General features: G+C 33.7%; 1 protein-coding gene and 1 long non-coding RNA gene across 2 annotated transcripts; both read right to left on the reverse strand.

Moving 5' to 3' along the window:
- Positions 1-316: 316 nt before the first annotated feature.
- LOC116127691 lies at positions 317-995 on the reverse strand. The gene is made up of 2 exons (XR_004127631.1): positions 796-995; positions 317-682 (listed from the first exon to the last, which is right to left on the reverse strand). It is a non-coding gene; the product is annotated as an uncharacterized LOC116127691 (long non-coding RNA).
- A 2,851-nt stretch (positions 996-3,846) lies between these two features.
- LOC116127690 (membrane protein of ER body-like protein) lies at positions 3,847-13,704 on the reverse strand. The gene is made up of 7 exons (XM_031413327.1): positions 13,274-13,704; positions 11,681-12,397; positions 7,696-7,839; positions 6,915-7,538; positions 5,213-5,476; positions 4,976-5,037; positions 3,847-4,412 (listed from the first exon to the last, which is right to left on the reverse strand). The coding sequence occupies exons 1-7, from the start codon at positions 13,518-13,520 to the stop codon at positions 3,972-3,974; spliced, it is 2,499 nt and encodes an 832-aa protein (XP_031269187.1). The 5' UTR covers positions 13,521-13,704; the 3' UTR covers positions 3,847-3,971.
- Positions 13,705-14,430: the final 726 nt, after the last annotated feature.

Below are 14,430 nucleotides of genomic sequence, written 5' to 3' on the forward strand. Positions count from 1 at the left end.
TTGTGATGGGGTATATATTATTGTAGGTGTTTTTTTTTTTTTTTTTTAAATTCTCGTTCTATTTTCTTTAAAATTAATTAACTATTGAAAATTAAAAACAATAAATACAATCAAGATATAAAATTATTATAGAAATTCTTGTTGCATAATATAGTATAGGAATAAATTAGAGCATTATATATTATAGGAGTAAATTAGTCGTTATCAAAGTTCCATGATTAATAATAGAGGAATTTAAAACTTGGTTATTTTGCCTTTAACACCACCCAAATGTGGCTAACTTGCAAAATTTCCTATTAAAAAAACAAAATAATAATAATTGAAATTACTCCTTTATTTGTTAATAAATGGCCTTGAATGCCACCAGTAAACAAATTTAATGTTCATCCAATTCACATTTAGTGAAAATACAATAATTCGGGCGCACTAAAACATATAGACTTGATGAGTGAGAGAAAATCCTCTCACTTCTCTATAGGTTGGCAAACCAACCGCATTCAACATTCATATTCATCCAGCCAACCCATCTCCACCTCCATCTTCCTCCACATATTCTCCCTCTTTTCCACTATTTCTCCACATTCCCGCCACCCCTCCACCACCATCTTCCACCGTTTCACCTTCTGCAATTTTCGTTTGTCTTTTTAACCCGCCTTTTTCCTTTCCTTTCCTTCCCATTATCCTGTTGGAGATTTGGGAAAAACGCAACGAAATAATATAAAACAAATTAAACCCAAATCAAGCCTAATCCAAAATCAAGAGCAATGAAATGTGTATTTTAATTAAAACCCATACAAGGAAATAGATTATACGTCTATGGATAGCTCCTTCCCTTCGAAGAAATGATTTCTTCGCAAGCCGAATCAAGTATATACACGCACTTACTTAGTCCACACAAAAGCAAACCCGAAGAATCAAGAATGACATATTGCTAGATCAATATAAGCTATTTACGGTGATAGAGAGAAAAAGGGACAACTAGGGTTTACATTTTTGTTCTCTCATTATATTGATAAAATCAACGAACCTTTCTCTTTATATAGGCCTAGGGTTTAGTGTCATGTGTTTGGACACACACTTAAATCCATTTCATTTAGGAATAAGGCCCAACCCTATTCCAAGTAGGAATTGCGTACAATGTTATTCTATGGTGGAATAACATTAAATGGGTATTTTATTTTAAATCAAAATTTGTAATTTTACTTATTCTATTTTATAAATAAAATAAAATAGGCATGAGCAATAACTCCAGAATTAAGTAAATTTTTATTCACTTAATTACACAATAAAATTTCCAAAATACCCTAAATGTCAAAATACCTAAAATGCTCTTTTTCACCAAAACTCTTAAATTGCCAATCTTGAGTCAGTTATTAAACAAATTGAGATTGTCATTATTGAATCCCATAATTATGCAACGACGTAATCCTGAATCATGACAATCCACTTCATAAGCCCCTAAAGCTCTAAAGCTTTATACTTGGGGATTTCAACTTTCTTATGTGTGTGACTCATATGCTTTTCTCGTGTTGGTAGTGAAATGGCTTTTCTCATGTTGGTAGTGAAATAGTATCGTGATTGGCTACCAATCAATCTTCTCACTATTCACGGACCGAGATTGGCTTCTAGCAAAACATCATGACCACTTAGTAAATAGAGACTCAACGAAGCATGCTACTTGTCAATGATATGGTTATTGTGTAATTCAAATTCCTTCATTATCATTTATCTCATTAAGGTTTGAAGTACAGAATTAGTGTCAACGTCAATCAATTGGCCTTGATACATTTGTATTCAATTATTGAATCAACAACCATATAAAATTGGATTTGAGCACCAACTCAAATCCATTGTAGCAATAGATTTTGCGGTCTTAATTACTAACTAAATAACTCAACGAGATAATTTCTCATGTACCCAAGAGTGATGAATCCTTTGTTGATCACTATAGCCATAGTGTACTTCTCGATGCAACCAATAATTACCGTATTGATAACCCTAAATAGAATTGTGTTAGGCTAGTGTCAAATTATACCAATAATTATACACAACTAGTGATCTCAAGTCTAAGGATCACATGTACCATCATCAATTAGAGGATTTGTTCAACAGACACTAGAGTTACCATCTATGTGGAATCCTCTGGTGGGCTAGTCTAGTGAATTTGTCATTAACAAGCACCCATGCATTACAACAGGTTATCACCTAACAACCTTGACATGTGAGAACTGTCACTACCTTTCAGTAGGATCATTCAACGCTATAATAGTCTTACCGTATAATCTGTGTCATTGGTTAGATTAATACTGAGGCTACGAATAGTTCTAGAATGGCCACTATATGTGATCATAGGGTTCTTACAATTAAAATTTAAAACACTTAATTCTCTCATCACGGTTCAACTTTTCTAAGGACATATATATATATATATATATAATCGGATTCTATGATATGGAATTTATGCATTTATTATATTCAATATAATATTACAAGAGTCAAATATTATCAAATATTATTGGCTCTAGTGCACATATCATAACAATCTCCCACTTACACTATAGTCAATTATTCATGTATTTAATACCAATTGATGCTAAATGTTTATTATACTTCTACTACAACAGAGCTTTCGTCAGTGGGTCTACTATATTGTCATTGGTATGTACCCTGCAAATTTGCACATCACCTCTTTGAACAATCTTTCTAAACATATGGTATCGCTTGAGTATATGTTTGGATCGCTAGTGAGACTGTGGTTCCTTAGCTTGAGCAATGGAGCCATTGTTATCATAGTAAAGCTCAACTGGATCAACAATGTTTGGAACCACTTCAAGTTCAGAATTGAACTTCTTGATCTAAACCGCCTCTTTGGCCGCATCAAATAATGCTATGTTGTAAAACCCCTCCCTAGCCGAGTATTTCTTAAGTATCCCTTGGCCATTAAGAATCTAAAAAACGTACGCCTAGGAAATAAGTTTGTTTTAAAACCCTGTTTAAAGAATAAACCTGTAATTTGAAAAAAAAAAAAAATTTCTAACCTATAATAAATTCATTGTGCAAGTCAAATAATATAGTTTCATTTTTTGGAGTAAATTATGAAATGCATAGTAATAATTACTAAAACATACACACTTTTACAAATTTTACTAGCAATTTGATTTCCTTTATTAACACAAACATATTTACCTCATTATAGAACATAAACATATTTACTATATTATGAAATATGAACATAATTACTTCACTAAAATACTAGCAAAACCATTCAATAGTTATCATTAAAACCAAGTTCTCAAAATCCCATAACAACATCCCTTCATGCTTATAGTGTCCCTTGGAATCCTCTCCCAGCTTCATGCATTAATCCTTACTTTGTAAAACATATAAACATCATGGAATGAACGCTAATCGCTCAGTAAGGGAGTATGGCTATTCTAACTTTCATGGATTTCTTACACATCCAAAACGTTCATAAATTCACAACATATTATTCATTGTCAATGTCATAAATCATAGTCATGATATTTATTGTAACACCCACATCAAAGTACATAATTTTATTTATGCCCTAATACCCTTAGTTAGATTTCTTTAAAATTACCTTAGACTAATGTAAAAAAAATTCCTTAAAACTTCATTAGGGGTAAAATAGTCTTTTTACTCATAATTAGTTGAAAAAATGAGAAACAAAATAAGACAAAATAATGAGAAGAAGATAATACAAATGAAATTATGACTAAATTTCTTCTGAAATTATCATTTATCTCAAGAATTACATTTATTTCTCTTGGGAAAGTTAAAAAAAAATATATATATATAAAGAGGAGGGGGGCGCGGCGCGGGCGTGTGGCGGGCCTTCTAGGACCCTTTTGTAAGTAACAAGAAATCTAAGCTCTGTATTATTCTAGTTAATTTCCTTCAACACCTAACCAAGAAAAATTCCTTCAAATCTGAACTATGACCCTAATATGTCAATAGGATGCCCATCCTGGGTTCATTTGGTGACGTATCATGAAATCAATACTCGATTCAGACCAATTAAGCTTCTCCATAAGTTTCTTGATTAGGTCACCGACAACATAAGAAACACCTGAGGACACAACTCCTAAGATTACATAGTACAACAACGTTTTGATGTAAGATTTGGGTGGCGTTTGTACATGAGCCTTCCCAACTGCAAGCAAAAAGATGCATGCAAGAGAGGAACCTGCAGCTGCTGCAAGCTTATAATCTACATTGTCACTCGTACGAAACGAGAAGCCATATACGACAGGAGGCACCAAACCAAAGATGAGGAATGATAAGACAACTACAGTTGCATGAAGTGAGAATTTGTCTCTCTGTCCAAGTTGTTGTTGGTACCGATCTTCGTGCTCAGTCTCTCCAGAACGTTCATTTCTCAATTCTCCAAGCTGTAAATTTTCAACTTTAGTTTATATTGGAATAGCCTAGATGAACGCCACAAGTGAGAAAAATTCCCTAATGTCCTACTTTACATCATGATGTACACTAACTTATAAAAATAGACGCATATATAAGAACTGATCTAGAATATTCAGTTCCTATTCAAGATGTGGAAAACACAATTTCTAAGAGGTATCACCTCAAATTAAGATGCACGCAAATACAGATAATTGAAACGAACAGCCAGAACTCATTATACGAGAGAGAGAGAGAGAGAGAGAGAGAGAGATGCTAGTAGAAGTTCGCATGCAGTAGCGCATCTTGAGAAAAGCAGAAATGTTGGCTTAGAGATTTAAAGAATTTCATCCAGGAACATTGTCTTACAATTGCTGGCCCCAAAAGAATATAGACGTGTAGTATAAGGCTATTAATAGGGCAGAGGCTAGCACTTGAATTAAATGCTTGAAATTTTATTAAGCTAACAAAAGAAAGTAGGCAGAATGTATACAGTTCTTTTGTGTACTAAAATTTGTGCTCATTACCGACTGTAATTGACATGGATTTTACTTACAGTATGAGCAATGATGAAAAGTCCACCGATAAGATTTGCCAATCCCAGAGCTAAAATGTTCACTGCAATAACTCGAGATCAACAGAGTTAAAATGTTATAAACAAAATGTAAATGTCCATAAACAAAGAACAGAAATTAGATGTTCACTGCAATAACCCATACGTGTAGCCAAATGGTTAGTTACTCACAAATAGTACTTGTATGCTAATACAGGAGTTGATCATAACAACACTTACATGTCGAAGCACCAGCAGCTGCTGCAGAAGATACAACTCCTAAACTTGTTATTGATTCAACTAAACCACCGTACACAATGCTTTTTAAAATATCCCATTTAGGGGCTTCACTTGCTGCAGCACCTTGGCAGTGGTCAACAAGTGTCTTAGTTCCACTCTCTGGCAGAAGTCTCTCTTGTACAGATGTGTCAACATCTTGTATCCTCAAAGAAGATGATCGATCAACTGGCAGCGTTTCAGTTACATTCACTATCACATCATCCCCTGCATCACATCATATGGCACAACAGCATGACAACTATGATTTTTCTGGGAACATAATAAGCCGCAAGAGTAATAAGAATGCATTCATAAGCAGCACACATAATTATGCATGAGATAAAGTGAATATTGATGTTTAATATCACTGACAAGATTTGAAATGCAATTTTTATGGCAGACTAGATGAATACTGGCAGAGCCCACTAATGTGAAATGATAGCAAATTACAACACTCCTACACAACAAAAATCCCTCTGATGAGGTGACTCAGAGACGCTAGATAAAATAACAACAATTCAAAACTGCATAACAGTATACACGGCAAAAAATCCAAAAGCGTACAAATCAGAAAGAATAGCCCTGAGTTTGGCACACCACTTTCCCACTATCTTATCCTAAAAAACTAGAAATCAAAATCCAATCCAATCCTATTCTATTCAACTCAAAACATTAATAATTACCTTTCTCAATAAAAGTTTTAAAATTAACAAAAATACCCGCACCCACCCGAGCCACTATCACCCGCCAGCAACCACCGCTGTTGCCAATCGCCGGCCGTCAACACCGTAATGACACACGATAAGCTGGATCTGGCCGGTTGTGCACCAATCTGTCCATTTTCGGCCAAATCCAACGGCCAAATCTACGACCAGATCTGGCCGAAAATGCCCAAATCAACACACAACCGGCCAGATCCAGCCGGTCTTGAGCCATTGTAGCGGCTTCCGGCCACCGTTTGGTGGTGGTGGCTGGTTGCCTGCAATAGTTAGGTGGGTGAGGGTGTTTTTGTTAATTTATAAACTTTTATTGTGAGGCGTGTTTAGTTAAATTAAAAAACCTAGGGGTTTAAAAATAATCTAAATATTTTCCAAAAATGTATCAAAAACATTGTCAGAATCATATCCTATTATCCAAAAATACTATTCAGAATAGAATGTTGTTCTAAAAAACTAAACAAACAGAGCCTAGAATATGCTCATACAACGTGAATAATAGCAAAAAGCAAGACAATAAGGAGCTTCAGTCTTGGAATATAACATAGATAGAGGTATGCAGAAGCAGATCCATAAATATTTGAGGTTCCCAAGCTCAGAACTCAGATTTTCAATTCAACCACAGATGTGACACTCATCGGTTCAAATTTTACAGGAAAAAATATCTATGGCATCCAAATTAGCAGATAGTTCACAAAAATGTATTCTTGAGTATAAAAAGATCAAAACCATACAACATGCACTCATTGAAATTCACAGACAATCGACAAAAAGAGATGTTGCTGGCACATTGCAGACTGCAGAGAACAGTGGAGATGGAGTGGAAATATTTCCAAAGAGGTATACTGTGAAAATATAGTTGAATTAATGCAAAGAATCTTTTCCAAATTGTTGACAAAATTTTGGCTTATCTTTTAAAACATTTAACTCCCCAATTCTGCACATACCTTGTTTGTTGTTAACCATCGTATCACCCACTTTCTCCCTCACATCACTTGATACACCATTGTAAAGCATTGTCTCTTTTATCAAAGAATTTACAGTAGCTCTTCCAGCTTCCCGAGAATCTATTAACACAGAACTAGCAAGTCCTACACTGATAACAGGATTAATCGACGAAGCACCTTGAGTTGATCTCTCCTCCACATCACTTGAAACACCATAATAAGGTATCGGTTCTTTTTTTGAAGAATTTACAGTACCCTTTCCAACTTCCTGAGATTCTATTAGTGCAGAATTAACCAGTCCTACACTGCAAAGAGATTTAATTGGTGACAAAGCACTTTCAGTTGATAAGTCAAGACCATTACAATGAGCAAGCGTCTTGTTCTCTGTTTCCATATTGATTTCTTGGTCCATCAAGAGTTTCTCAGGTAATATAGACTCCGATTCACCTTGCTGAGACTTAACAAGGGAATCTTGTTCAACTGCTCTAGTTTCTACACGAGTTCTGTGATCAGGTGGTGTTACCAGATGATCATTTTCATGGCCAGATAATATACTGTCAGAAATACGCGATGAATTATGCTGATTAATTCCATCTACTTCTGAAGGTTCTGTTGCTCTAGTACCTGCACAAATACATCAAACCAATCAATCGTTGAAGCTAGAAAAATTTGATTATTTTAGCACCATAAGATATGATTCTTCAAATTATTTTAGCACATCATCAGACTATATCTCATTGTGGCATCTCCTTTTTGGGAGATAGATTGTAGACAATAGTACCTTGATCAATAGCTGCTTTCTTGTTATCTGATAGAAAAAGAGAGAAGAACCATTTTTTCTTGGATGCAGGTACACTTTGAACATCTTCCATTTTCTTATTCTCATTGCTATCTCCAAAAACTGGAAATATTTTAAATCCATTACCTGCAAAACTTAAAACAACAGTTAAGCACTTATAAGCTCATCTCTTCAATATAGCATTTGTATAAGAAAATTTAAAACAATAGTTAAAGAACTTAAAGCTCGTCTCCTCAATAGCGTATTTCCACTCCAGAAGCTAACAAGCTAAATGCCAAATTGGAGGTATGACAAGCACATGTTATTATTGGCACATTGATTCACTTAACAACAATACATAGTAAACTCCTAGGTCACATTTGGTTTGGGGTGTGGCATTAAAATTGAGCCATTGTTACGTTCAAACATAGAATCAAATATATCATTTTTACAAAAATAACCCTGCCTTTAAATAGTGGGATGTACAATAAATTTTCCAAAAAAGTTCAGTTTAATTATTTAAATGGCAGGTAATTTAATTTGAAGAAGTCCACTAAGGTCACAAATCCTTATGAAGAGGCAAAAGAAAGGAAAAAATTGTGATGAATAACACTTAATAAATAATGTAAAAACAGGAATATAGATATATTATACCATGTATTTGAGACAAATATATGTCTAAGACGCCTGTTTATGTTTAAGGGTATTTTGTGTATGTAGATTTTTATTAGAACTGTTTTTAAGTTTTAACAGATTTTGAAAACTTGGACAGGGTCCACAAACAAAAGAAAATCAGTCAAAATTTAAAAAAAGAAGAAACAAATATAAAAAAAAGAAATTTAAATTATAAAACACTGGGGCAAGAAGCTTATTTTTATTAAGTGCTACTACAAGAACAACATAAATTGTTGTCCTTTTTAGTGATTGCACCATTAACCCCATAAGAAGTCCCACCCATCTTTCTGAAGCACACACTCTCTCTAATGGGTTGTATTACTGCTATTTCCTAAGGAGTAATGCAACAGTCACCGGGAGTAGTGCACCGAATTTGTGCATCGAATGACGTAGCTCAATCCTGACCGTCGATTAATATTAAGTTATAATTAATCAACGTCAGGATTATGCCACGTCATTCGGTGCACTACTCCCGGTGTCTATTATTTTCCATTTCCTAAGATCTTTGGTATATAGTTATTTGTGTATACTGATAAAAAATTAGATAGATGAACAAAACAATAATGTATCTGATAAAGTAGAGGAGCGATAGATATCACTATGGTAATTCTAAGCCGTCATATCTACTTTCTCTCTTTTCAGAGGATATTACAACTCTTTGACAATCACATTAGAACAATCCTATTTATAGTCTCTAAGATATATCTATCACAGATGATTATGCATCTAATTAATAGCATTATTTTCTTAAATTCATGAATCTACTAATTATGAATATACCTCATGTATCATTTCAAATTTCAAGATGAACTTGATGTATCTAGACATTACAAACATAAACCTCCACACTATCCCTTGATTTTGAAAATTTATGCTGGGACCTCCTTTCTTTGAAAAATATTTTCTTTAATGCACTGATTAATTAAGCATCTCAATCCCTTGTGTTCTTCCTTTGATCTTGAATCATTTCATTGTTTGAAAATTCTTCTAAAGCTTGCATTGAAGTGCTTTTCTTGCATCTTTTTGGCTTGATTTCCAATAGCCTTAAAACATGCCAAAAGCTCTTCTTTTTTTATTTATTTATTTTTTATTGTCCAATCCTTTGCTTTCAATTAATTGTGTTACATGTCATTTTTTTCATTTAAAAAAGAAAACAACATTTTCTTTTCCTAGCTTTTGTTAGGTTTAGCCCACTATGTCAGTAGACAGTAACTCCTAATTTAGATAATATGTCTCCTAAAAGAACCAAGAAATTTTCGTTGAGATTTCTCTTTTTTCTTTTAACTTCACCAGAGCTATTACCAACTTTTTACAGCAAATCAGAAGTTGTACCCTACTTTGGCTTATCTTGGTAGCTTCTGCTTTAGAAAGATTTCTCTTGGGAGGAATCCAGATATTTCATTTTCCTTGGCTCTAGAATAATACTATTGCATCTATACTACCTCTAACACCAAAATAGAAATCTTAAAAATTGTTGATATTAACAAACGTATGAATTTTTTTAAGATAATTTATTCTCTTGATAGTAAGAGATTTCCAAGATATATAATAAGAAGATTCATGAATCTTCTTATCAGGCATATTGATGTCATATCTTGATTAAGAGAGATTAAATTGAAAGCTTAAATTTATCTCTCCCCTCAAGAGAGATTAAATTGAAAGCTTAAAATTATCTCTTCTACTTTCCTAAATCAAAGATCATGGGCTCATAGCATTCATATATTTATCTTTATCAATATTCTTTTTAAAAAATCTAACTTAGTATCAGAGCTAATATAGATCCAAATTCCTCCCAAAAGATTTCCATAGCCTAATCCAACGACAATTTCTTAGGTCCACCGAAAAAAAAAAAAAAATCAAGGTTGTAAAAGCACTCAAGATTTTCAAGGGATAAAAATTATCCCAAAATACAAAAAATAAAAAAAAATCATAGATATTAAAAAGAATACTCCTTCGATATTTCTAAGAAAAGCCAAATGAGGCAACTAGAAGAAAAAAAAGTGCATGTCTAGAAACACCTATTAAAGACAACAAAAGGTGCCACCAAAGCGACCAAAATTTTCAACAAGGACAAAGAAGAAGTAAAGTAAAATAAAATAAAATAATAACTGGCATTTCTGAAGGCCATTTAAAATAAAGACTCGAGAGTATTTACAGTGAAATGATTCAAGATCAGAAGAGGAATGCAAGGGATGTGGATACTGATGTAGAAGATGGCTAAAAAACACAGATTCAATTTCTAAAAGAGACGAGTACAATACAGATTTGCAGAATTAAGAGACAGTGTAGGAAATTAATTTAGAAATCTAGATAATATCTTCATAAGACACGAGCACCATGAAAATGCAACACATATACACATAAAGATTCATGATTATATAATATGATATACTTGGCAACTTACATGTATCCTAATATCAATACATCCTAAGAATTCTAAAAATAGTCTTGTAATCAAATGATTATGCAGAGAGAAGTAATATATCCTCAAGAGAGATTAAATTGAAAGTTAAAAGTTATCTCTCTTAGTCCTCACTCATTTCCTTGATCAAATATATGAGTGTTCTAATCCTTTATTCGAAATCAACATACAAAAAATGCTATCCATCCAAAATAATGGGCAAATAGCATTAATATCTTTATCTCTATCAATTTTGCTATGAAAATCTTTTAGCATAATGGATGTGGCTCTAGGTGAAAGCCAATTTCCAAACTAGTTTTAGAATATCCATTAAGGTATTTCCATAACATCAATAACATCATTAAGCATTAACTTTAAATGACAAAATGAAGAAATTCTAGTGCATTTAAAATAATGAATGCTCTTCTGGTTTTGGTCAATGTGACCCCATGTCAGTATCCTCGTTATCTTAATCTACGGTAGGAGTACGATGTTCATTTCAAGAACTATCATTCAGAGAACCCAAATATGAAGATTGATCATGATTTTACTCGCCCTATTCTTACTTAAGCATTATGACAGATAAACTAGTGCATCAACTCCAAGTTCAGCACATGCTCAAGATTTGAGGAACAAGTCATAAGTAGCCTAACAGCAAAGCATTTAGCTCCCCTAACAGCTTAAATGCTAGTTAATTTCATAAAGCAGTTGAACTATGCCACGCAAAACAGTTTGGTGGGAGAAATGAAATATTTCGGAAAAAAGAAACATGATATTAGATGCTTCAGAAAGTAAAAACGCATGGAAAAATAAAAGGAAGGCATATATCAAGAGTAAGCTTGTCTAGAGAATAAAATGCTGCAGGAAGGTAATGAAGTTTCAGCTTTCCATGTTGAAGGGGTAACATGATACCTGTAGGAATGAAAATGCTGAAGCATGATAAGCATCTGAATGCCTCTGGTTGTTTATCGCAGTTGTCATCATCAGCTACATGCATAGGAGAAACATTTGAACTATTAAAAGCGTAAGGATCTTGACCATTGGTTGCATATGCTGGATTAGCATCTGGAACAGATTGTATCTCAGACTTGACACGTTTTGGTCTATGGGGAATATTTCTAACTTTCGGCTTCGGCTTCTTTCTACGAAGGGTAACCCTTCTGGTTATACAAGAATTACAATTAGGACAATATAACTCATGTGTATTCTGCTTCTTTAACACCCTCTCAACATCTATTGCAGTCAATTCTTGGTCAACTTCGTCTATTAAGTCAACATCTGAATCTTCTACAGTTTTATCATTAAGATACTCTGAATCTTTACTTATTTCTTCACATGACATCTGAACCACTGGCGAAGGGATTTCATCTTCAAAATTCTTCCCATTTTCATGAGTGATTTCAGTGGGAGCATCTATACTTATTTCTTCAGGAGACATTTGAACCACAGGCAAACTCAAACTTGAAAGGATTTCATCTTCCAAATTCTTGCCACTTTCATGAGTGATTTCAGCACTCAGAATTCCTTCATACTTCATATGCAATTCTTCATCCTTCAGAGTTGTCTCCAAAACAACAGACTCATCTTCAACATTTTTCATTCCAGAAAATCCATTAACAGATTCATTGCCTGCAGACCACACAACAGAGGAACAAGTTATAATTAAACTGTAAACCCAGAACTAAAACTTAACATTTTCATTAACAGATTAGAATACTTGTTATTAACATAAGAAATCATCCCAGAGTAGATAGATCTAAAAATAAATCATGGAAATAAAATAAAATTAAAAAAATCACATTAATCCTATGCTTATATGATTGTAACCCCACCTTCACAGATTTACTTTCATGCTTCAATGCAAGCGTGATTCACGCAAATCAAGTTTACTTAATTGAAGGGCTTTCATTTGCTAGTGACAGTAATTATCTAAAGTAAGTTCAAAGCTAGTGAAACTGATTAGAGGACAATATACTTGATATTATTATTTACTGATTAGAATACTTGATATTAGAATAAGAAATCATCCCAGACTTGTTAGATCTAAAAACAAATCATAGGTATAAAAATAAATAAATATAAAAATCACACTAATCCTGTGCTTATATGATTGTAACCGCACCCTCACAGATATTCTTTCATGCTTCAATAGAAGCTTAATTCACCCAAAAAGCGTTTACTTAATTGAAGGGCTTTCATTTGCTAGGGACATTAATACTCTAAAGCAAGTTCAAAATTAGTAACGTAAGATTTTGAAACGAACTTTACATACTTCTTGAAATGGAAGTGGTGTTTTGAAGCTAAAATTAGATTATGAATTACACTAGTAAGTACCTCTTAAATTGTGAAAATCATGAAAGGTCCATTTGAAATGGCGACATTTCCAAATTCCTTGATTCACAAATGTAACCAAATTACACAACCCATGTGAAACTTGTTCATTTTATAAAAATTAAAACAAAAAATAATAAAAAAAAGGGGTGTGATATAAGAGTAGTAGATCACCTTGTTGGGTATCAAAATAAACGCTATTCTTGTGCAGTCCTTCCCCATTTTCATGTACAGCTTCATTATTAAGATCTTCTTTTTCTTCCTCTGCTTCTAGGGCATGGTCTTTAGTTTTACCATTAGCATGAGTGGTGATTTGGCGAGACTGGCGTACAAGAAGGCCGACTTCTTCTTCTTCTTCTTCTTCTTCTTCTTCTTCATCTCGGTGATGGTGGAATGGTTGGTTTTGGCACTCCAACTCCATATTGAATTGAGTTAGAGAGCGCTCAAATCAACTACGCACAGTAGAGTGTAGTGGTGGTTGAATTTGTACTTTTGCTTTTTACTTCAATTTATGGAAGAGAGACAAGAGAAGTGGTGTCAAACTACTTTAAATATTAATCCAAATAAATTACTAGCCTTTAAAACACCCATTTATTTTGGAAACTATCATCTAATTCCTTAAACAAGTGTTCTTTTCTTGTAAGTATTATTGATTCGCTTTAAATTGGGATGACAACTTGACCTGTAGAACCACGTATCCAAGGATCCAAACCCTAGTCAGGATGATTCTGGTCTAGATAGACCTAGGTGAACTTGTTTTAAAGGGGTATATTTAGTACAACTTTTTTTAGTGGAGCTCAGGAAAGAAAATCTAATTAAAATAGAGTTTATTATAGTAAAGCTTTTATGAAAATTCTGTTAATTGTTTGGTTAAAAAAATGTAAAAGAATTTTATTGCATTTTAAAAATAGTATGGGAATATATTTAAAATTTTAGGCTCCGTTTGGTTTACAATTTTGTGTTTTTGGGAAAAGTTTTTTGAAAAAAGTAAAAAAAAAAGTTGAATTGGGCAGATATTAATACCCCCTATATTTATTTTTTTACAAAATACCCCCTATAATAAAACATTAAAAGTTAACAAAAACACCCCCAATCCACCCTCAAATACGGACAGTCGGCCACCACCACCGGAGGGTGACCGGAGTCGTCGTATCAGCGCATGACCGGCTGGATCTTGCCGGTCATGCACTGATATGGCCTTTTCCGGCCAGATCCACGGTGGATCTGGCCGGCAAAGGCCAGATCTACAGCTAGATCTGGCCATTGACGGTCAGATCTGGTCGTATTTGCTCGTCAACGACGACCAACAAACGGTCGTCGTTGATGGTCAA

Source organism: Pistacia vera, unplaced genomic scaffold (genome assembly GCF_008641045.1).
Source record: "Pistacia vera cultivar Batoury unplaced genomic scaffold, PisVer_v2 Contig193, whole genome shotgun sequence".
Classification (NCBI taxonomy): Eukaryota; Viridiplantae; Streptophyta; class Magnoliopsida; order Sapindales; family Anacardiaceae; genus Pistacia; species Pistacia vera.